General features: G+C 37.9%; 2 protein-coding genes across 7 annotated transcripts in view; one reads left to right on the plus strand and one right to left on the minus strand.

The window, feature by feature from the left end:
- Positions 1 to 1,018: 1,018 nt before the first annotated feature.
- MFSD8 (major facilitator superfamily domain containing 8) lies at positions 1,019 to 24,767 on the minus strand. 2 transcript variants are annotated; one of them, XM_037129838.2, is made up of 12 exons: positions 24,683 to 24,767; positions 22,497 to 22,588; positions 21,475 to 21,518; positions 18,221 to 18,461; positions 17,290 to 17,403; positions 15,034 to 15,178; positions 14,253 to 14,308; positions 12,300 to 12,408; positions 9,972 to 10,106; positions 7,086 to 7,189; positions 6,754 to 6,998; positions 1,019 to 5,707 (listed from the first exon to the last, which is right to left on the minus strand). In XM_037129838.2, exons 1-12 carry the CDS (start codon positions 24,745 to 24,747, stop codon positions 5,501 to 5,503), a joined length of 1,557 nt encoding a protein of 518 aa, XP_036985733.2. In that variant the 5' UTR covers positions 24,748 to 24,767; the 3' UTR covers positions 1,019 to 5,500. The 2 variants fall into 2 exon arrangements, with proteins under 2 accessions (XP_036985733.2, XP_036985735.2); XM_037129840.2 differs by lacking the exons at positions 21,475 to 21,518; positions 22,497 to 22,588; positions 24,683 to 24,767 and adding an exon at positions 19,358 to 21,030.
- ABHD18 (abhydrolase domain containing 18) overlaps positions 24,755 to 24,950 on the plus strand; it is a 36,803-nt gene continuing 36,607 nt past the window's right edge. The window contains exon 1 of one of the 5 annotated variants that reach the window (XM_053658246.1): positions 24,755 to 24,840. The gene's annotated coding sequence lies outside the window, so the exon portion shown is untranslated. Of the gene's footprint in view, positions 24,868 to 24,950 lie in introns of all 5 variants that reach the window. The other 4 variants (XM_053658253.1, XM_053658256.1, XM_053658247.1 and 1 more) reach the window with 4 other exon arrangements.

The following is a 24,950-nucleotide window of genomic DNA, read 5'->3' on the forward strand; positions in this document are numbered from 1 at the left end:
TCTCATTTCTACGACGAGCCTGGGATTTTTCTCAGAGACCATGTTACCTTAAATGCTTTCCCATTTCTCTTAAATAAAGTACAAAATACTTAACATGGTACAGTACCCTGCTTCCTGATATGATTTCATAAACACATTATCTCTGTAAGTGGGAAACTGACCCCTTCAGTGCTCGGGTTTTACTAGGGCCCGTGTTGCCCTGAAGAAGCTGGGTACAAGCTGCTTCGTGTGTTTCCCAGATGGTGCAGTGATACGAGAATAGCTGAGATGTGGTGTAGTGGGCAAATAGTGTATTTGTCGGCTCAGCAAACCTTTCTTTGGTGAGACATCCCCTTTTCCTTCTAGTTATAAGTCTGTTCTGTCCATGTAGTTGAGAAGGGCCTCACAGGGTTCTTCCCCTCTCCCTCCCCCACAGACTGAACGCATGATCCAGGCCCGGCTTAGTAGGCGATTCCATCCTCTGCCCATCTGGTCAGTTCTGGGATGGGTTTGCAAGCTAAACTTGGCTGCTTGGAGCCTTTTCTGATCCTTCTGCCCTAGCCATTTTTCTCTGAAATTGTGAACTATCCAGACAGATTTCTTTGATTTTCCTGTTTGGGACAGATACCGTTATTCACCCTTAAACCTCCCTAGACTGGTCTTTGGTCATCCTTCCCTCAAGCAGAAGCATCTGGTAACTGCTGGTCTGATGTCTGACTTTCTGTCCCAGGGGCTTGTATTTTGTTTGCTGCTGTTCCCAACAATGTCATGGTGAGTAAATATGTATTGGAAATGTGACTAAGTAGTATTTCAGAGCTTATGGCAGATATATAATAATCTTTTTGTTAGAAAATGTACATCACAAGGTAAAATACATTAAATTGCAAATAAATCTGCAATAGTCAAAAATACCCAAAATATCCTCTTAAAATAATTTATTCTTGAGTGGTTTATCCTCATCAAAACAATAAATTACATACAGATTTATTTTACTTATCTAACAGAAAAGGTTTTTTTTTTGTTTTTTTTTAAGATTTTATTTATTTATCTTTAGAGGGGAAGGGAAGGAGAGAGGGAGAGAAACATCAATGTATGGTTGCCTTTTGTGCGTCCCCTGCTGGGAACTGGCCTGCAGGGAACCTGCCTGCAACCCTGGCATGTGCCCTGACTGGGAATCGAACCGCGATTGTCTGGTTCGCAGGCCCGCGCTCAATCCACTGAGCTACACCAGCCAGGACAGAAAAGTTTTATACAAATGAGTTTATTTACAGATTTTTAACTGGAGTTCATTTTAAATATAGACAAAGGAAAGTAGCATGAAGAAGTTTTGTGAAATTATAAATCCCTACAAAATATGATAATCACTCTTAACATTAACAAGTTTAGGTTTTCCAAACATCTTTTCTTATACTACTTTTAGTAGTTTTTCATAACTTTGGGTTTCCTATCATTTTTTTCAGTTTATTTTCAACCCCACTTAACACCTCAAGGAGGTGACTTTTTCCTCAAGCTTTACCTCCCTGCTGTCTCGTCAACCCCATGTTACTTGCTCATCTTTTGTGCCAAGGTATGCACTGGTATAATCCCCCAGAGAAGACAGTGTTCTCAATAGAAACATTGTAGTCATTTTTGTGAGTTTATAATTTACCTGTACTATTATAAATTTTTAGAAGTTGGGAAGCTTTTCTATGTCATATTCTTGCATGGAAACAGCCTAATCATTGAGTTAAGAAAAAAGCCTGTCATGGGCATCAAACTGTATTTGTCAAATACTTAACGCTAATCAAGAGTCACTGGTCCAGGTAACTTAATTTACTCTGTAATCAGCAGTCAACTACCTGTTACTGCAAACTGGGCTGTTTTCCTTGCTGTGAAAAACAGTGGTTGGGAGTGGAGGCCCTGAAGACAGACTGTTACTTAGACAAGTACTTCAGCTTTTTGTGCCTCTATTCCTTCACCTGTAAAATGGAAATCGTAATACCTTTAATCTATAAAACAGAATTAAACTGTACATTACACATTACCTAGGAGATGAACTCTCTAAATCTTCACTGTCACCATTTTTTATCGTTATCATAGTTCTACCATGCACAGCACCTACACCAAGGGTGGACTACAGCGCCCCAAAAAAGTAAGACAGGAACAGCTGCGACATCAGGGGAAAGGGACCCCAGGATGTGACCAAAGAGCCAGAAAACTGGCCAGCGTCCTGCTAAATCTAGCTGAGGCAGGGTCTTGCTGCGGGAGGTGGGAAGGAGTGACAACAATCTCTAAAATGTAACCGTAGGATTTCTGCCAGGTTCAGCCTTCTATTACAGTGAAGAAGTTGGATTTAAGAGACAGCAAACCTCAGTAGCAAAACAGCCAAAACAACCCAATTAGAAAATGGGCAGAGGACCTGAAAAAGCATTTGCCAAAAGAAGACACAAAAATGGCCAACAGGTAGGTTAAAAAGGTGCGCCCCGTATCACTAATCCTCGTGGAAATGCAAATCAAAACCATCACGAAATACCACCTCACTTCTTTGTGTAAGTGTGGCCTGTCTACATACATACATATTAAGACATAATGGAACATCATTTCATTAAGAAAGCAGATCCATTTGTGAGGACATGGGTGGACCTGGGGGCATTATGCCAGGTATGATATCACTGGTATGTGGAGTCTCAAGGAGCTGAACAGTTGAGGCAGAGCCGTACAACGGCTGCCAGGGTCTGGGGATGGGGGGGTGTGGAGAGTCGGGTCAGAGAGGACAGGCTCCCTGTGGTAAAATGACTGAGTTCTGGGGATCTCAGAACAGCCTGGACATTACAACTAATAATACTGTATTACACAACTTAAAAGTTGCTGAGAGAGTAGGTATTACATGTTCTCACCACAAAAAGGAAAAGGTAATTGTGTGATGTGCTGGAGGTGTTTGCTAATGCTATGATAATCATTTTACAGTCTGTAAGTGTAGCAAATCAACATGAACACCTTAGACTTACACAATGCTGTGTGTCAATCATATCTCAATAAAGCTGGAGACAAACAGAAGACACAGGGAGAATATACCCATCTACGAACCGACGAGAGAGGCCTCAGAAGAAACCAACCCTGCCAACACTCAATCTTGGACATCCTACCTCCAGAACTGTGAGAAATAAGTTTTTGTTCCAGCCAAAAACAAAACAAAACACAACATAACACAGTAACAGAAACTTGGTATAAAGTGCAGATCATAGTGTTTACTCTCAGATTTGGAAATGTAAGTAGAAAACATTTAGAAAAATACTTAGAAACAGCTTTACTTTTTTGGGTAGTCCTGATTATGCATGCACACGATTCTGTACTAGTTCCTTTTATCAGCACCTGACTTACATAGTGATAGAGATGTGCACACACAGACCCTGTCTTAAGCACACTCTGTATCTGCTAGCCTTGTTACAGAACACAGGTCCAAGGAGGCGGGGGGCAGTATCTGGCCCACCAGGGGCACCAAAAACTGTTACAGAATAAAGGGGCCGAGGTTCATTATGTCTGCTGCCCTACAGAAAAGACATCTCTCAATGCCAGAGATTTGTGAAAAGGAAAGAATTATTTAATGCTATACAGACTTAAAGTAGTGACCTAATGTCTTCACTAAAATATCAAAGTCCTTTTCGGATACCCACAGACATGCACAGTGCTTCCTGATCCCCCTGCTCTAATTTGAGGTACTGTAACTCAGGAAAAGAAGCAAATGTCCAGGATCCAGGCTCCTGGCACAGTCAGCTGTGTCGCTGTCCAGGCTGGATCTCTAACTAATGCAAAGCCATGTGGCACCTTCTCATGGCCTCCTGGCAAGAGTTCTTTGTACCCTTCTTCCAGGCAAAGTCTCTCCTGCTTCCCAGGCCACATGGCCAAAGGGAGCACCCCAAAGCCACGTGGTCCTCTTCTACCAAAGCTGCAGGGGTCTCTACTCTGGCCAAAACCGCATGGTTGGTTCTTTCCTTTACCAAAGCTGCGGGGGTCTGCACTCCCCCCCCCCCCCGCAAAGCTGCAGGGAGGAGAGGGTTGCCACTCTAGCAAAGACACACGGTACGCTCTTCAATGGCTGCTGTGTCTGGGTTTAAATCCCTGCGCCAATATTCCTCTGTACCCCCATTTCCAACTCCTCCCACAACCCGTTACACCTGCCAGCATTCCTGTATTATTCCAAGTTTACTGGGCTGCCATCATGAGTCTGGGCAGGTATGGCCCCATGTCTTGGAACCAATCTTGTCCGAGCTCTCACACAGGCGCTGTAACTTGGGGGACCTGCCCCCACAGTTACACCTTTCGGGGGAGTGACTTCCATCCCCCTGGCTCCATGCAGGGCCACAGCTATTTAGCATATCTAAGTGACCAGCCAAAGGCTATAGATATATTAAATGACCATGCCAGGGATTAGCTGCAAGGCTGTGGCTGTACAAAACAGCCCTGCATGTGTGTCCCTTCCCCCACCTCACACCTGTGGGGGAAGGGGTGAGGATATCTTATATGTCTTTCTGTTTCCTAGACACCCTGAGTTCTGGACCCCATTCCAAATCCCTTTTTGGGGTCCCCTCTTGGCTGTGCCCTGTAACAGCCTGATTGTACTGGGGCTGCCATGGGCCGTCCAGGTGTGAAGTTCTGCAGGTCTCAACAGCTGTGCAGACAGACGAAAACTGCTGTGTCTGCCCTGCCACAGCTAAGTGATGGGAAAAATAAATGCAGTGACCATTTTCCTCCAGAATTTAAGGAGGTGGAATAAACAGTTTGTTGTTCAGTATGTGTATACAATAACATACCTGGCTTATGTTTCTAAAGTATTAGCACTTGAAAGAAAAAAGTATCCCTACTAAAGGCAGTAAAATCCATCTTGATCTCTTCATCCTCTTTATTGCTAAAATACTAGAATCATTCTTACTCATCTACTAAAACTAGGGGTTACTCAGTGAGATAAGACAGAAGGTGTACTAAAAATAACTTAAAGAAGGTAAGGTGGAGTGTCAGTCATGGTAAGTGGACAAATTAGAGTAATAATACTTGTTTCACAAGGAAACTTGACAGAATAGAAAATACATTTTTAAATAAAAAGTAGCTATCTTTGAATAAAAGCTATCTAGGTAAACAATTTCTATAATTTCATTGTGTTATAGGTAATTCTTTCAAAACTCTACTATAGTTTCACTGCATAGATATTCTCATTATTTTAAATGATGCCTCTGCAGTTTGAATTAAAAATACAATTTCACATTTGTAGGCCATCACTCATGAGTTCATGGAACACTGAAAAGGTGCCGAATGAAGAATATTTCTTTTCTGAGAAAAATAAATTATGATCCAGAATGTTTTTTATCTTCCTATTCACAATTACTCATCGAGTTCCCTCTGCTATTCAACCTATGTTCTTGCCATTCGAAGTATCCAATACCCGAAGCCAACCTTTGGAAGCAGACTCACGGCTCTGTCCAGCAGGGCCTTGCGAAGGGAAGTCCCACGCAGCCAGCACTGTCCATGCCAGCGTTAGTTAGCTAGGCTACTCTTGAATATTTCCGTGCCTTACAGAAAAAGCAACGAGTCTTCTGTAAACCGCTCCCAGGAGCATGATGGCGAGCACCACTATTCCACAGACAAGGCTGAACGCCCATCGTGGGCCCCAGGAAGTGTACACCTGGCTGATGTACACAGGCCCCAGAATCCGCGCCGCACTGCCGGAAGCTGTTAACCAGCCCATGTACACACCCTGCGAGGTGGGGAGGAGAAGAGACAGACTGATGGTCAGGTTTAGTTATATTACAAACAAGGGTGGCACTGTGGGAAACACAGGAATCACTTTCTCCATCTTTTATTCGTGAATTAGATATAAAATGTCTTGCTATAAATAGAGCAAATAATGAACAATAAACTTATCTGATAGAGTCAGGTCAGGAAAAATAATAGTAGTGGAAAGGAACAAAATATCTGCTGAAGCCCTAGGAATAATAGAATTTATTAATTTACTTTTTTTAAAAAAAGTATTTTATTTATTTATTTTTCAAGAGAGGGGAAGGGAAGGAGAAAGAGTGGGAGAGAAATATCAATGTATGGTTGCCTCTAATGCGTCCCCTGCTGGGAACTGGCCTGCAACCCAGGCATGTACCCTGACTGGGAATCGAACCGCGATACTAATTTATTAATTTACTTTTAAAGGTATTTATTTTGTACTTGCTATCTTCCAAACATTGTGTTAGGTGCTTTGCAGATGTTGTTTACAATGTTCACAAATGCCTTATGGGCATTACCCCATTCAGCGAATGAGGAAGCTGGAGCTCACAAAATTCAAGTAACTCTGACAGGAGGTTTGAAGCCAGGTTTGCCTGACCGCCCTGTACCACCTTCCACTACCCCACTTGCCGCCCCTCCAGCGACCAAGCCCGAAGCTGTAACCCATACTACCCGAGAATGGGCAGCATTACTTTCAACTGGGTTTCCCAACTGTTGCCTAATTTAAGAATGAGTTTCAGAGCTTTATGCTTCAGATATTTTTTTCTATGAAAATGATTTTGAGCTCATAATCTCGGAGTTCAAGAGATCTTTAAGGTCTTGGAGTACTTTTTGTTCAATTTCAGCATATAAGTCCTGTAAGTACTTTTAGAAAGTTGTGGGATTTTTAAAAATTCAAAATGCTAATAAATATGATTTTTAAAAATCCCCCATATCAGTTTTTGTGAACACAGAGAATGGTAGCACAGAATATGGGTGCTTACAAGCGTATTTCACTTAATTGCAACGCCAGGGTAACTGACTCACCTGAGGCTGTGGTCCCAGAAGTTTTGAGTATAACGTATAGGACATGACATTGCAGGAGGGATAGCCAATTCCAATAAGCACAGCTGACGTGAAGAACTGGGCCAGATGGATCATGGGGGTGTAGAGGCACCAGGCTTGTTCAATGGGGCAGCCAGTTGGTTCTTCACTGTGATCTCTTGGAGCCTTCCAAAGAGCAATAATGATTTCCCCAAATGTGGTGTTAGGGATTGAGTTATTATGCAAATCTGTAAAAACCAATTTAGTGCAGTGTGTTACTTGTTAATTTTAGGTGAACAGCAGAGGCTAAACTGTAGAACTTTGTATGGCTGTACCTTCCCACTGTATTTTGGGAAGCTGATTCCCCCAAGGTAACAAGACAAAGAAGCCAGCCCACACGATGATGAGTCCTCCCAGCAGAATAGCACGCTCGCCAACCCTGTTAAAGAGCAGAAACTCTGTGATTTAAAAACAAAACATTACCTAGTATAACACAGTTCATTACTTTTATCATTTTTAAAACTATAAATAAAATATTTTGATTCTTTCAGTGATACACCAATTTATACAAATGCTAAATATAACTTCTTCCCACTAAAAGGCACCAGTACCCTAAAAACCAGCTCATTCCAGGTCTGGGACGGAAAACACACAAGATGAGCGGGGGGCATCAGTGACTATTAGGTCCTGATAAAGGGACCTGCAGCTGACGGGAAGAAGCCAGCCCAAAACGTGACAATGTGAACCCCAGAAACAACAGTGGGGATAACGGAATGAAACAGACGAATATGTTATGATCTGTGAATTCAGACTATACTAAGGTAAAATACTTTTGGTCACTTTTAGAGGATGTTAGGGAACCAACTCTTTATTTTAAAGTCAGTCACTAAGATAAAAGAATCCCCGTCTTTCCTATACAGACTATACCTCAGGATAACCAAAAATAGCTGGTGACAAGAATGGTTCTCTTTATAGAAAATGTTGCAGGAAATAAATGAATGAATGAGTGAATGAATAAATAGAATTGAAACTTTGGCATTTTGTAATGACCTACTAATGAATTAGTAGGACCTAACAAATGTCATGGGCCACTAACATGATTAAAAGATAAATACAACATGACATTTCTCCTGATGTAAGCATATAACACCACCTATAGAGTATTCCGGCCAAAAAAACCTGAACCCAAATCTCATCAAGCTTTTAGATCTAAGTACTAATTTGGAGGAAACACAGCAGATACAGGAAAGTGTTTTTTTTTTTTTTTTAAATACCACAGGAATTCAATCAGTGAAATCTGCAATGTGGAAAACCGCAAACATCCTGGATTCCTCAATTTGCAAAGGAAAAAGAGCTCAGTGGAAAAGAAACAGATGAAAAGAAACTTAAGATGCTCAAGAGCCTCAGTCAGGTGAGTAAACTGAAACCAAAAAAAAAAAAAAAAGTTGAAAGAGTAGAGAAAATTTGTATGCTCGTGGGTATTTGATTATATCTACAGTCACATAATTTTTTGGATGTGATACTGTCATCATTAACTTTTAGAGATACACACTGAAATATGTATGGAAGACATGGACTGATGCTGGGTGGACTTCAAAAGAATCCAGGTGCAGGGGATAGGGAATGTGGAGTAGGTGGAGGAACAGACAAATCAAGAATATCCATGAGTTTGTCATTGCTGAAGCTGGGTAATGGCTATTAGAGATTCAGCACATGATGCTCTCTACACCTCTGTTTATGTTAGAAATTCTTCATAATAAAAAGTGAAGTATACAAACTAGACCAAAGCATTTTTTAAACAAACCCAACCCTGGCCGGGTGACTCGGTTGGAGCATCATCCAGTACACCAGAAAGGTTGTGGGTTCAATCCCCTGTCAGGGCAGGTACAGGAGGCAACCTGTCAATGTGTCATTCTTTCTCCCACACACACAAATCAATGAACCTATACTCTGGTGAGGATTAAGAAAAAAAGAAATCCAAACACTTCCCATCATATGCAGAACACTTCTAAGGCTTCACATCGTTCCAACCTGATCTACTGTATTTCTCTCACTCTGCTCCAGTGAACTGGCCCTCCTGCTTGTCCCTTAAACACGCAAAGCTCAGTCTTCCTGGGGAGGAGAGTTCTAGGCCACTGCGAGGCTGCTCTCTGACTTCACTGACGTCTCCGCTTGGATGTGACCTCCTCAAGCATGCCTTCTTCGAGCGCTCTGTCAAAAGGCCACTTCCCCTCTCTCCTAACCCTGCCCTTCCAGTCTCTTCTGTTTTGCTCCTCTGCATAGTACTTAGCACTACCTGACTTCCCCTTTGTACTGGCTTCCCCCCCAGTAGAGTTCAAGCTCTCTGAAGGTATGGAATTGGACAATCGGTAAGCATGCCAATTAGCAGGACCACTCTACTCCTGCAGCAAGATGTAATGCACCCACTACTGTGTAACTCTGAACACGAGCCTGTCTCTGTCTACATCACATCTTGGCCCTCCATTTGGCTCTGTAAGAATCTTCATGGCATCCCCCACAGCACCTAACCCTGCACGCTAGCTCAGCATTCGTTCATCGATTTCAAAACTTTATTAGAGTACTAAAGTATTAAAGTATTCTAGGAATAATTAAGCTGTTAGAACTGTCTTAATTCATCTACTAATGTCCTACCCCAGATTATATGAATGAACTAAATTTTATACAAGTATTTCCCCCCAAAATTCTTTACAGTTGCACTTTGACAAAATGCTTCTTTAGAAAAAGTGTTCTTGGTCGAAGTTACAAATAACTTTTAGAAATGCTAAATGCTGTATTCGTCACCATGGTGATAGGATATGTATATACTGAAGATTTAGAAGTTTTAGAGTAAAGAAGTGTAGTAATTTTAACCAGAATTTTCCAATTTAACCATCAAATCTTTGTTGTATAACATACTACCATATAGCAGAACAATGTTTTATGAAATAGTTTTAGAATACTTTAAGTAAATGCTACATTACAAATGCTACATCAGAAGACAATTATTCACTCTGTAAATAAATATCTTGCTTTCCTAAATATGCCATATGGTATAGAAATATGCTCTCTTAATGAATTTTAAATCTGTTTTCAGATGTTCAAGAACTAAAAATAGAAAAGCTTTAAATTATTTCACTAACACATTCATTTACATTGTCGAATGTTTCATGTTTCACTTTTAAAATATAGACTTGGAACAAAACCTAAGACACATAACTTACTTTTTGGAAAGTAATTTAATCCCCATGAAAACAACAATGGCCTCCACTCCCAGAGCAGCCAGGATTACCCCATCATATAGCACAGCTCGTTCTCGGGTCCAGGCGTACATGTCCATCGTTAATGGAGTAAGGATGCTGAGGAAAACAAAACAAGTTATTTTATTTAAATCTCAGTCACTGTCACCTAAAGTTGATACGGAAGCTTTAAAAATGCTATTGACACATTAAAAAATTTGTATGCCTTTTAACAATAACACCAGATTACATAAACAAAAATTTTTACACATTTTTAGCACATTTAAAAAAAATTCTCACTCAAGATGTTTATCGATTTTAGAGAGAGATAAATGGAGAGTGAGCGAGAGAAACATCCATCAGTTAACTTCCATATGTGCCCTGACCAAGGGTTGGACCCACAACCCTTTGGTGTTCAGATGACACCCTAACCAACTGAGCTGCCCGGACAGGGGTTTTGACACATTTTGATGTTACATGCACAAGCTACTAATTTTGAGTGTTAGTGTTTTTCTTTTTTAACATTTAATTATAAAGTAATATATCTACATTACAAAAAGTCTGATAAACAAAAAAATAAAACCGACCAAAACTATCACTCTACTATAACTAAATACTCCTGATTATATTTTGGTTTAAATTGGCCTCCTTTCAATGAAATTATGTTACTATTATTAGGTTACTAGAACCTCCAGGGATTCGTTCTCTCTTCCTCAGTCTCTTTCATCCCTGCCTTTGTATATATTTTTTCACCCTACCTCTGAATGTCTCTCTTCCTTGACTGTCCTTCCTTGCCAATCTTCTTTTCCTACTTTGTCTCCTTTTGTTAACTAGCTACAAAATGGAATTGAAATGTATTTAAAATGTCATTTTTAAAGGATATTACCATTTTTTAATTTTAAGGTAAGATGAATACTAAGGAACATAGTTTGGCTGTTTCCCAATGAGTTACACACAAAATTACCATATGACCCAGCAGTTCCACTTCTGGATATAAACCTAAAAGAACTGGAGGCAGGGACTCAAACAGACACTTGTACACCAATGTACACTGCAGCATCATTCTCACTAACCAAAAGGTAGACATAACCCAAGTGTCCACTGCCAGATGAGTGGATAAACAAAGCTGGTATATACGTACAATGGAATATGATTCAGCCATAAAGATTCTGACACATGCATGAACCTTGTAAATATCATAATAAGTGACATAAGCCAAACACTAAAGGACAAGTGTTGTACCATTCCACTTACACGAGGTACCTAACACAGGCAAATTCATAGCGAAAACTCATAGAGAAGAAATTCATAGAATACAGGTAACCAGGGGCTGGCTGAGGGGAATGGAGATATTGTTTCATGGGTGCAGAGCTTCTGTTTACAATCCTGAGAAGGTTCTGGAGAAGGATAGTGGTGATGGTTGCACAACACTGTGAATATACTTAATGCCATTGAACTGTACAATTAAAAGTCGTTAAGATATAAATTTTGTTATGTATATTCTGTAATTTTTAATGCTCAAAAAGTCAGATAAGCTGAAACTTTCATATATGTCAATAATTTTTTTAAAAATCAAGTGAATCCACATGGACTAGTATAAAAATGTGACAGTGTATTGATAAGGGAATAACCAAACATTCAAATGATAATATCACATATTCTATGTCGGTTTGATACACATTAACACTCCCCAATGCTTATAGAAAATGTATCCAGAAAAAAAAAAACACTGAAATATTAGCGGTGATTACCTCCAGGGAAAGGAGTAAGGGCTGAAATACAGTTATAGTATTTAGGATATTTACAAGAATGTACTATATTTTATAATGGAAAGGCATTTTTTTAAAAAGCCATATGATAACTAAGGTCAATAAAGCCTACAAAGGCAGAGCTTTTGTGATGCATTCGTTCTTTTCAGGATCAATTTTAACTCTATTTAAGAGTTAAAGTTGCCAGAGCAAAACAGAGTTAAATAAAGTTAAAGAGTTAAAATTGCCAGACTGAAGCCCATATCCATATGTAGGGAGTTATGTAGCTTAAAGTTTAATCATGACAAATTAAAGTTTTATCATTGTACTTATCATAAAACTCCGAAGGGGGAAGGACTAATGAAACATTCCTTTAAAAGGAAGTAAGATTATAGACAGAATTAACTACATTTAAATTAAAAAACATAAAACAGTTTTTCCATCATGACAAAAAAATGGATCTTACATGAAGGTTTTGAGAACACCTATGTGCCTGAGTAATACTGCATCAAGAAATACAAGTGTTCACGTAATCTGATTTCAATGCAGACAGAATAACACTTACGTTTCAAAAAGGGCAAAGATAAACAGGATCACGAAAAACAGAACATTGGTAGTCACAACAGCGACTTGGTCAATATTTCCTTGGGGAACCTGAACTTCATCTGTACTTGCTAGAGTGAACAGGAGAAAAACTGTATGATCTACACGTGTTACTTTTATTATGACACAAAGATGCAGAAATTCTATGTAGCAAATTCTATGACTAAACATTTCAAATCATTTTTAGACTTCAGAATAGACTAAAAGTAACAGAATTTTTATGACAGAAATAACTTTTAAAGATTTTTACTTATTTACTTTTTAGAGAGAGGGGAATGGAGGGAGAAAATGGGGGAGAGAAACATCAGTAACGTGAGAGATACATCAATGGGTTCCCTCTCACACGCCCCCAACTGCGGACCTGGCCACAGCTCAGACACGCGTCCTCACTGGGAATCAAATCGGTGACCTTTTGGTCGGCAGCCCGGCACTCAATCCCCTGAGCCACACCAGCCAGGGCAGAAGTAACTTTTAAATGGTATTTAAAAGTAAAGTAAATTTTCCCAGGAAATACGCTTCACTTCTTTTATCTATAGGAGATACTCTGTCTATCTGATGTCTCTCAATCCCAAAGAGGAATGTATTTAACAGAATTCTATAAAATGACCTCATACTAAATACATTTGCTTTACATTTCTATCACATGGCTTTTTATCTTACCTAAATCTTAAATTTATGAGGATTTCATGAAGACCTGAAATAGTTTATTAAATCAGTTCTCAGTTCTATGATTCACTTCAATAAGTATATTTTTTATTCTGAATTTCAACGGTGTGTGAAATTAGTACTAGTAAATATCCATATGTTATTGACAGAACTTTTAAAGTCCTTATGTTATTTATATTTTTGAAAAATATATTTTGCAGAGAACCACCAAGTTAGGATGGTTATTCTAAATTAGGAAGACAAAAGTGAGGGTATGGACTTATCTTGAGCAATGTAGTTCAGCTATACACTCAGTACAAACTAGTCCTGATATAACTGGAGAAGCGTGTAGCCAAACTATTGGAGAGTTCCTTCTCCAATAATAAATTAGAATTGGAAATAGTTTGTTATACTTGGAGGCAAATAAGCAAGCAGCTTGGACACTCAAATAGAATCATGACCTCCCCTTAATTTTTTAAAAAATAAATGTTATTTTTACTTTTATTTTTTAATTAATTTAATTGTTGTTCAAGTAGTTTTCTGTCTTTTACTCCCATCCCAGCCAACCCCCCCCCAGTGCTCCCCACCTCCCTCCCCATTTCCACCCCCCCTTAGTTTTTGTCCATATGTCCTTCATACTTGTTCCTGTAAATTCTTCCTCTTTTCCCCTGAAATTTCCTCCCCTCTCCCCTCTGGTCATTGTCAGCCTGTTCTTTATTTGAGTGTCTTTGGTTATATTTTGCTTGCTTGTCTGTTTTGTTGTTTAGCTTCCTGTTAAAGGTGAGATCATATGGTATTTGTCTTTCATCTCCTGGCTTATTTCACTCATCATAATGCTCTCCAGTTCCATCCATGCTGTTGCAAAGGATAGGAGCTCCTTCTTTCTTTCTGCTGCATAGAATTCCATTGTGTAAATGCACCATAGTTTTCTGATCCATTCATTTACTGCTGGGAACCTAGGTTGCTTCCAACTCTTGGCTATTGTATGACCTCCCCTTCTAATCACACAAGGAAAACTGTAGGAGAATGGCTCTTTGAAAACAAGACAAAGTGATTTCTAACAATGGTTTTAACCCTGCCAATTGTGAACACCTAATAGCTGATATGAGTATGCCTTTTTAAAAAAAATCAATTTAGGTAACTTTGAACTTTGAAGATCTGCCCTCAATCACTGTATTGTCCTCAGAAGCAAAATCTAAGTAAATACCAAATAGGATCTTAGAAACACTCCAATAACATCATAATATTTAGTCAAACAAGTTAATAGTACCTTCTTGAAAATTAATATTCTTACACTGTCGTCCTGAGTCATCCACACGATGTTCTCTTAAAAAGAAAAAAAACAGAAATATTATATCCATAGTAGCGTGAGAGCAAAATGGTTTAAATTTATTATAGGCATCTACTTTTTCATATTCTGACACAGTTTCTTTTACTGGCTTCTAAGTAATGAAATTATTAGCAATGAGATATAATGAATAAAATTTAAAGATGCAAGTCATGAATCTTGTTATATTATTATAAAATGTTTAAAAAATTCATCCAAAGCTATATTTGATCTACCTTAATCAGTATATAAAGCTTTGCAATGATTTTCAACTTTAGTTATAAATGTCTGTGGACTCTTGGAAAAAGCACCCCAGATAAATATAAGGTAATCACATTTTTATAGTTTTATGAAATTTCTTGTAACAGATAAAAGATAGAGGTACACTGAAATTAACTTCTATGTTTAAGGTTGATACTAATCATTACTCTACTTAAAATGTTGCTTTCGTGCCATTTCCCTGCTTAGAATCCTCCAGTTAGTAAATCAAGAAACAAACCTTAACTCTTCAAAGACCTCATAATCTGTTCTTGTTTATCAGATCATCTATTATTTTAGTTACGAATATGTGTATTAGCTAATCAAAAAATATGAACACAACTACAGACATCAAATACCATAGGAATAATTATCTATGCAGATATGCATACACTACATAAATAATGATAGTGCTTATTTAATTTCACAATGTACAAAAGTAGTTTTATCATTCCTATCTACCTACCTTAATATAATAAGGATGAGAAGAATATTCAAAGCTCCCAGGAAGGCACCAAGTAAAACCGGTGCTGTGTACATGTTTATCTGAAGTCCTATCGTCTCCCATGTCACGCCCTTTTCTCCAATGAGTGCAAAACAGGTCTGAAAAACTTATTAATGCACACAAGTGAATTATTATATGAAAGACAAAGACAAAAAAATGTGAAAGATATTTACCACAAAATTGGAAGTCACATCGTGAAATGACTCATCTACACCATGCATCTCAAAAGAGGGAGGAAAACTGGTTCTGGAAGAGGGGGCAAAGAATTTACTTTGAAAGCAGAGATATGCATACAATACGTAAACGATATACAGTACATCTGTGGTATTAAATTTTATGGCATGGAGTGGTTAGGGGAAAAAATGTCCAAAAAGGCTCCTTAGGGGGTCAATAATGAAGAAAAGATTGAGGAACAATGATGTATATGAATTCACTAAGGATTATATCTAAAGTTACTTGTCAGTAACTTTGTTTTTCTCCCAATCTCCATAAGGAATATGGAGAAATTATACAATTTCTTCTATAGATCAATTATGAAAGTTTAATCAATTTCATTATAAGTATCACATTTTAAGTAAATATTGTGATATATTACTGTGTATATGGTATTAAAATTATATATATTTAACATTTTAAATCTGGTTTTGCAGCAAAAATCAGGTTGGAAGAATAGTGGTTTGCTCTCTTGATTTAGATTCTGTAATCTGGCTCCTCAAACATTTAAATGTAATTTTAAGGTGAAAATTAAGTAAGATACTGCACCTAAAGCACTTAGAACAGCATCTAGTACATACCCAGTAAATGTTAGTGCTTGCTGATGTGGTTATTTTGGGGAAAGTCATCTAATCTTTTCAGGCTTACATTTATTTATCTATAATATAAAATGTTTAAATGTAATCATCTTGAAAATACTTTTGAAGTGGTCAAAGTATTTACTGAGAACTAAGTGTACACCAGGTGCTGTGCTAGATACTGAGGGTAGAGAAGTAAATGACACAGGCCCAGACTCTGTCTGCATATTTCATATGATGGCAGTAGATCCGATTCTACGTTTGTATTTATATTTTACTTCAGAATACTAAAATGAAACATTAGATACTGATGAATGAATTAGATTCAAATCTGTTCAGCTTTTTCTTAGTTAAATAGAAAGAAGTAACAGAAATTGGGGCGATAGTGCCATGCTGTAAAGTAATGAAGTGATGATATAACTTCAAGTTTCTTTTTTTTTTTAATTTTTATTCATTTATTTTTAGACAGAGGGGAAAGGAGAAAGAGAGGGAGAGAAACATCAGTGTGTGGTTCACTTGTGCACCCCTTTCCAAGGACCTGGCCCACAACCGAGGCATGTGACCTGACTGGGAATTGAACCTCGACCCTTTGGTTCGCAGACCAGCACTCAATCCACTGAGCCACACCAGCCAGGGCTTAGCTTCAATTTTCAATGCATGAGCCAATTATATGGTTTCAATGTCATTGTGGGTATAAAACTTACTAATTTCTCAATTCAGCAAAAAATAAAATTTATTGGCCTTGGGGAAGTATTAAATATCATTACTATTTTTTTATAGTCAGCTAAAGGATGAAAACTTTGGAAGAGGAAGAAAATACTAAGTCTTTAAAAAATTCTCTAATTTTCTTCAACCTTAGAAAAGTCTTAAATGTATAGGCAAAAAGCAAAATAACTTTCCTTAAATCCTTCAGTCAAAAAAAATTTGTTTCTAATAAATTGAAAAAAACAGCAAGCTCTAGCAGACAGGTCAAACTAAACAGTTATTTCACAGAAGATATATTTTGGAGTCAGATAGCGTTTGATTTGAACCTTAGATTTCCTCTTTACTACCTGGCTGACATTGGAAATTTACTTAGATTGTCTATGCCTTGGTGCCCTAATTGTAAAAAGGGACTCATATAACTTAACTGAGAGGAGAGGAGTTAACATATACACAAGGTGGGGCAAACACAGGTTTACAGTAATTTGTATGGAAAATAACTAATCAATAATAATACAACAATAAACTTTCTGTTTCACATACAACTGTAAACCACCTTTGCCCCCTCCCTGTAAAGAGCCTGGCTTCACTGCTGGATCCAAAAACATCAGTTGCCCTCCCTTTCTCTTTAGCTGTGAGATTTTATACTTGGATTTCATTTAACATTTGAACCACAAAAATGTTCCCAACTCAAATTCAAGTAATGATTTTGAAAAACACCCACCTGGACCTAGAATAAAACCTAATGCTTGGCATGCACTTATGTTTGCCATGGAGTTTGTTCTTTCCCGAAGAGAAGTAGCACCAGCGACATAGGATCTGATAACTGCTACATTTCCTAAGAAAAGACACAGTAAAAGAAAATATCCTTCAGCTGACAGAAGTCAACTTAGTTTGTCTTTATACAGAGGAGATATTTACAGTATAGTCATGCTTCCTCTTTATGTTCCTTATTAAGGAAGTATATCAATTAGCAGAAAATACTACTTATAGTAATATGAAAACAGTTAAATATCTAAATGATTAAAAATGTCATTTTAAGAATGTTAAACTATTTTTAATCATTTCAAATACTGAAGAAGCACTGAGTGAATGGCATACTACTGATTGCTACAAGTATTTTTAAAAGATGTCACAAACTGCAAGTTTATACCTGTAACATAAAAAAACAGAATAAGAAATCCACTAATAACCTAACTCAAAAATTTATGGAGCACTTATTTTGTGCAGGAGACTTTGGCAGGGGCCACAGAATACTATATGGTAAGTCAAACTGTCTCTAATTACAAATGTTTACTTTCTGATTGGTGATACAAGATAAAAAAAAAACAGCAATGGTACAAAACAGCTTATAAGGGGCAGAGTGGCCTAAGAAAGTTCATGGAAGATGTGAAACGAGCTAAATATTGAAGGATGAAGGATGATGGGAACACAAGAGAGAAATTACAGGTAAAGGAAACATCATGAGCAGAGGCGAAACGATAGGAAGGTACCTTCATGTTCCTAATCACAGATCTACATATTGAGCCATGAGATGAGAGACTGAGAAGGGCTGATATCGGGTGAGACTGGGCCATACATGTCAGGATGCATATGAATCTGACACAACTGAACATATACATACATACATACATACACACACACACACACATTACCTGCTCCGAATCCCACCAATCCACGAGCAGCCAACATGTAGTATTTATTGTGAGAAGCTGGGACGTGCACATACGCATAGAGGCAGTTGGCTACCACCGAAATGAAGGTGGAGACAATGAGAGGTTCTTTTCTTGGTCTGTAATTAGACCACAGACCAAATATAGGTGACGCTACCATTTGGCCAAGACTAAAGGAAGCAATAACCCAGCCCAAAAAACTTGCATCAGCTGTCTGATCAATCTGCAGAAAAAAGTACAATGCTTTAAGAATTACTATGCAAAAGTCAAATTTAAAACATTAATACATTTTTCTATAAAATATTTCCTATTTTAAAAAATAAAAACAATTCTATAAGTTTTTTAACACTATTACTTAAGTGATTTAGATTTCTGACATTACAATTAAATCTGCTAACAATTCACTATACACAAGGAAAAATGCTTGCAAAGCTTTCACCTTTTGGAATGATTATGAAAATACTTGGTTCATAAAAATATTATTAAAAATAATCACATTAACATTATACAAATAATATGCCACTCTTAATTCTTATAATAGTTTTCTTACCATAAGGTTTTCAAGACAGTCTAACTTACAAGCTAGCCACTCTCTCGCTCTCTACCTTCTTTTCTCTGCACACTCACCCCTCTCCCAATTCACTTCTACCCAAGTAGAACTCTGCCTCTGGGCCTTTGCACAGGCTCCTCTACTGCCTTTTCCACCAGCAATACCTTCTGCTTCCTCGCCCCCACCTTGCCTTCAGGTAACCAATTTCTTAAACTTAGTTCAGGTATAAGTGATTTTGGAAAGTCTTCCAGGTTCTCTTTAGTTTGGATTAGCAATATCCCCCTCTCCCCCATGTCTGTCTGTCTGTCTGTCTGTATGTATGTGTGTCCATATGTCTTCTCTCTCTCCATCTGTCTCTCCTACACACATACCTTTAGACCTTTACCCACTTATGTTGTATGGTTATTATCTGTAAATGTGTTTAGTTTAGCACATGTCAGTGAAAGTTGGGTCTACATCTCCTCTAAAAAACAAACAAAAAACAATGCACACCCTGGTCAGTGTGGCTTGGTTGGAGTGTCATCCTGTAATGGAAAGGTTGCAGATTCAATTCTGGTCAGGGCACATACCTAGCTTTTGGATTCAATCCCCAGTCTGGGCGTGTTCAGGAGGCAACCAATTAATGCTTCTCTCTCTCAACAATCTTTCTTTCTCCCTTCCTCTCTCTCTAAAAGCAATGAAAATAATGTCCTCGGGTAAGAATTTAAAAAATTGTTTTTTTAAAATGTGTGGTATTATTGTATTTCAAAACATTCTTCTCTAAACAGGTTAATCAACAAAGTCGAAGTTCTAGAAATCTTCATGCTTTTCTATGGGAGCGAAGGTGAAGAGAGGTCTTCCAAGCCCCCTCCACTATTTACTCACAGATTATTGCATATTCGTTCAATTAATGGTCACCGAGGCCTTCACTGTGACACCAGTAAACAGTCGCTGGCGTCTAGTTGTTCCCAAACCATGCTCTACTTATCTGGCTCTGAAAAGCCCTGTATTAGAGTAGCTGCGATTAAAAAATAATAGTATGCTTTAATTCTTTATCTGTCAAATGAGGTTATCTTGGGGGACTTGTTAGAATTCTTTGAGGCTATACGTGTACAGTACTTAGGGGCTATGGCAACATACATAATATACTCTAAATGAATGTTACCTAGACCAGATAAAACCCAGTATTTCTTAGCATATTGTTTCTACTAATAATGCCACTTCCTGTTTTATTGTAACTCACGCATATTCCCACTGTCCCCCTGGGCCTATAACCTGCCATTCCTCTTCGAAATCTGGGTTTCAGTCCCACCTCTGGGTAACAGTCTGAAGAATCACTTGCTGAAGGCTGGTTATCAGCTGGGGCCAGAAGTACAATTGGGATCTGTAGTAGTGCCAAATTCCTTTGACAGACAATTGACTCAGTATTATTTGTTTTCTGCGGGTTTTTGGCCTAGCTTTTTATCCTTCTCAACAGATGGATAGCTAAGCTAAGTAATATGCTAACATACTATCTTCAGAAGGATAGTAGCCTTAAATTAAGAATTAAAAATGTTAAGGTAGAAGGTAACATAGCTCTGTGGTGAAAAGTCAAATTTTGGTTTCAGATAGGCTCTGCCATTTTGTAGTTGTGTGACCTTGGCAAGCTACCTAATTTCCCTAAATTTCTTCACCTGTCAAACAGGAGTGATAATTACTTCCCAGGGTTATTATGAAAATCAAAAGATAATTTAGGTGAAAGATTTAGTATTGTACTTGGCACCCAGTGAACTCTCAATATTATTACGAAATAACTTGAGAAAATTTTTTTTTAATTTTTACTTATTGATTGATTTGAGAGAGAAAAATGAGAGAGGGAGGCGCATTGATTTGTTGTTCTACTTATTTGTGCATCATTCGTTGACTCTTGTATGTGCCCTGATCCGGAATGGAACCTGCAACCCTGGTATATTAGGACAACACTAACCAACTGAGCTACCCAAGCAGGATGAGAAAATTAATCAAGTTTTTCTGGTGAAAACATTTTTTTTTTTTGTATTAGTAAAGAACTAGTTTAAGTTCATGTACTCACTACATTCACCTTTGAAGAGCTTTCAAATATCTGGAGAAAGGAGTGAACCTTTTTAAAATTTAACATACTGGACTGAGTTGATCTACTACAAATAGCTTTCTTTGAAAAGTCTGAGGTTAATTAGACTTGATACAGGGACCACACAAATCAAGAACTGTGATACACAGAAATACATTTTCAGCAAAGTAGATGTTGCTCTAAAATAGTTAAATATTGTTTCAATTCCAATAACTGTCAGTATGGAAAGAATTTTTAGTGTTATGGGTAATAATTTTTTAATGAATTTTCAAAATAGCAATGCAAATGTGACACTAAATCTAGTTTAGCTTTTTTTTTTAATTGGGGAAGTAGTATTGCCGGGCTGTAAAAGTATCTAATAAGTAGGTGTCCACGCACGTGCATTTGCCTGGGACTCTCCAGGTGTGACCCTGGCTCCTTTCACTTGGAGAGCATTCTGGTTCACACAATAAGGCATACAATCACCTTACTTACAAGCCTCTTTTGAGGAATTATTATCTTGAGTTATTCTAGTAAAGATTAAATCATAGAATATAAGAGATTCTAGAAAACTCTTAACTACACAAGGTTAATACTACCAAAGCTACTGAAGAGAAGAATAGAGTGAAGTGTACAAACCTTTTGGAGATATGGCCATATTGACATTATCACAATAGAAAATCCTGTAAGAGGCAAACTCTGTTATTTATTTTCAATGTTTTCATTACTATTTACCTATAAATTTAACTATAGCATGGATTTCAAAATATAATTCTGAAATTACAAATTTATGCTCCAAAATGTCTACTTTATCAATGTTTTATGCTTGAAAAGAATATATAAGTATAGTCCCTAGCTATAATTAATATAATAAAAGCCGAGTACCTATTTTTCCTTACAAACCTTTACTATAAATGGAAATTACTAAAAACTTTAGGTTTTTATAGCAGAGTCTGTGCTGTTTGGGAGAAATAATTAACTGTAGGAAAGACTGGGGGGAAATAAACTGTTATCTAAAGGGGGCAGTGGTTATAAAGAACCAGGATAACTCAAAGATCCTTAAAAAAATTCATTATTTCTGTTAGACTTTATTGATTGAGAACTCTAATGATAAACTCCAATGGTATTTGTCAATTTTAAACGTTGGGTACATTTAGTCAAAATTTTTTAGTTTCTTTTTAAAAAGAAGCTTTATTAAGGTACAATTTCCACATACTATACAATTTCCACATTTAAAGTATACAATTAAGTGATTTTTAGTATAATCACAAATATGTGAAACCATCACCAAAGTCAATTTTAGAACATTTTAGTGACTTCAAAAAGAAACCTTGAGCCCTTTAGCGATTACTCTGCCACCTTCTGGAAAAGTCCAATTCACAGAAACTGAAAGGAGAATGGCAGTTCCCAGGGTCCAGGAGGAGGGGAAATGAGTTGTTGTTTAATGGGCAAAGAGCTTCAGTTCCGCAAGACAAAAATACTCTGGATATAGGTTACACAAACATATAAGATACACTTAATACTTTTGATCTTAGAAACAGGTGAAGATGGTAAATCTTACATTATGTGGTTTTTACCACAATAAAAAGTTTTTTAAATTTAAATGATATTACAATGCATTTAATATGCATTTTTAAAATTATTGATTTTGTAATACTTACCTACACTGCTGAGAAACATAGTAAGATACAGAATCCTAATAGATCTCCATCGGCTCTTATAATGCTCTTCAGTTTCTATAACATCCCATTCTCTAGGTGTAAAGAAGAAAGAAGTAGTACAACGCTGTCTCATTATATGCAGATCTTTCTGTGACACTTTTATTTTCTCTCTCCTGAAGTCAGGAAAAGTGGTGTGATAGAGGTATAATTTATAAATAATTGGGTTTTGCTATTACTAATCCTTCTATGACTATGCTTTATTTCTTCCAATTTCCATGGGTAGTATTGTACAAATTTATTATTCAAAAGAATGCTGAAATTTGTTAAACTGACAAAATAAATAAAAGTTTATCAGAATAAATCAAATAAACTAGCTTCAACAATTAGATCTCCCTCAGGTGGGACATAAAACTACTAAGTATTTAAAGATAATCCCTGCCATCATTATGACATGCTCTAGTTGATGACAGCAGATTCACTTTGCCACAGGAAGCTGTTCTGACTGGGTACTCACAGCGACATCAATGTGGACTGAAACCTGGAAGGTTTAACGGGACCTAAGACACTCCAAGCCTGAGACCTGCTGGAACACTTACTTGGCTTTGCTCTAACACAGATACAGTCAGTGAGACCACGGCCCCTCTAGACTGGGCTGATGCTTCACACAGGCCTGTGAACTGGACTGACTGGCACACATGCTAACCGAACATCCTGCCTGTCAGGTGACATGCGTGTGTGTGTGTCATTACATTCTCACACATGCACAAAGAGTTAACAAATTTACCTTAATATGAGAATTATGTCTGCAAATAATTAAGACAAAACAGAATATGTTCTTATGCTTGAAGATTATTTTCTAAAATAGACTTCAGACTCAAATTAGTCTTCAAAAAAGAAACATGTGATGTGACTGGGAGTGGCAGAGACAGAAGAAAAAAGTTGATAACATGTATTAGATCTACTATGTGTCCGGCATATTACATCATTTGCTGATACAATATATGTGTATGAAGTTCCTAACACTATATATGCCATTACATAAAAAAGAAGAGATCTTTAGGCCTTATTCAAACTTCCATGTTCCAACTTCACAAAATTCTATTGAGTTTATATATGATTTTCAAACCAGCACCAAAGTAAAAGTACCCCCCCCCAAAAAGTTGGGAGAAGTTGTTGATAATAACAAAAACACGGGTTGTCAACAGATAACAAAAACACCATGAGGGATATCATGTCTTTGTCTGCCAGAAGCAGAGCAGGCAAAAAAAACTTCAAAAGCAGACATAAAACTTTAAAAGTACAACAGTGTAGAAAAAATAAGTATTAAAGAAAATACTCCAAAATGCCTAAATAGGCCAAGAACATCAGTCTATTACATTTCTTTAGCACTGATATTAACTGTAATCTCAAGATAAAATTTCACTACGTATATTGCTTAGTAAATTGGGGACCAGAGAAATACATTTTCCAAAGCCTTTGAAAGTGGTTAAAATAAGGTTTGTTGCTTAAGAGGGACAAATGAGCAAAAATTAACGTCGATAACTTAAATTTAACTGTGTACTAGTTGTTGATAAATGTTGATAAAAATAAAATACTTAACTACGTTTTCCTAAAGGCAAAAATACATACTTGAAGAGTAAGAGACGAACAATTCTGAATTATTGTCCACAAAGGGGCAAAACAATAAAAATTATAAGGATCAAAATACACTTCATCTCTTAAAGGCTAAAAATAATTAACTCTTCTATTTACTTTGTTCTGTTTGGCATAGGACAAAGGTGAATACATTTCAGACCGGTTTACTTGGCACAAAGAATCAGCAATTAGGTCAATACTAAGGGCTGTGTATTGAAGGAAAGACTATAACCATCATCTCGGAATTTTTGTGAATGTCCGAAGTGCTCAGCTCTGTAAAGGGCCAAATGCAGAATGGCTTAGCGTCTGCTTTAGCAGGACCAACATCCAAGAGACCGAGCAAACGTCTCCAACACCTTCACCAGAACCCGCCCGCTCACGCACGGACTTCCGCCCTTTCCCAGATCAACTTCCGGTCTGGCACGCCCCGACTGCCGGCTCCCGACAGCCGGCTCCCGCCGCTCAGGCACAGCCTCGGTGTGCCCAGTGCGATGCCAGTCCCAATAGCGCAAGAAGGTCAGGGTGCTTTCCCCCCCACCACATCCGCTCACCTGTTTCCGGCTGTGCGGTCGTCTAAGAGCGGCTCCTGCTCATTCTGGGTCCCCAGGCCCGCCATAGTTACAGTTCCCACCGGAGCTGTGAGGCTAACTCTCGCGACATCTACTGCTCCACATCCTACTCGGCCAAGGAGGTCAAAACAATCCACCAAGTACGTTTGCGCGCTCCGCAGCCAAAGGTGGGCGGAACACCCCGGGACCGAGATGGGATCACGCGGGATTCGGGGCGGGGCGTGAGGGCTCATGGGCGGGGCTTTGTGTC

Source organism: Artibeus jamaicensis, unplaced genomic scaffold (genome assembly GCF_021234435.1).
Source record: "Artibeus jamaicensis isolate MK-2021 breed Jamaican fruit bat unplaced genomic scaffold, CSHL_Jam_final scaffold_537, whole genome shotgun sequence".
Taxonomy (NCBI): Eukaryota; Metazoa; Chordata; class Mammalia; order Chiroptera; family Phyllostomidae; genus Artibeus; species Artibeus jamaicensis.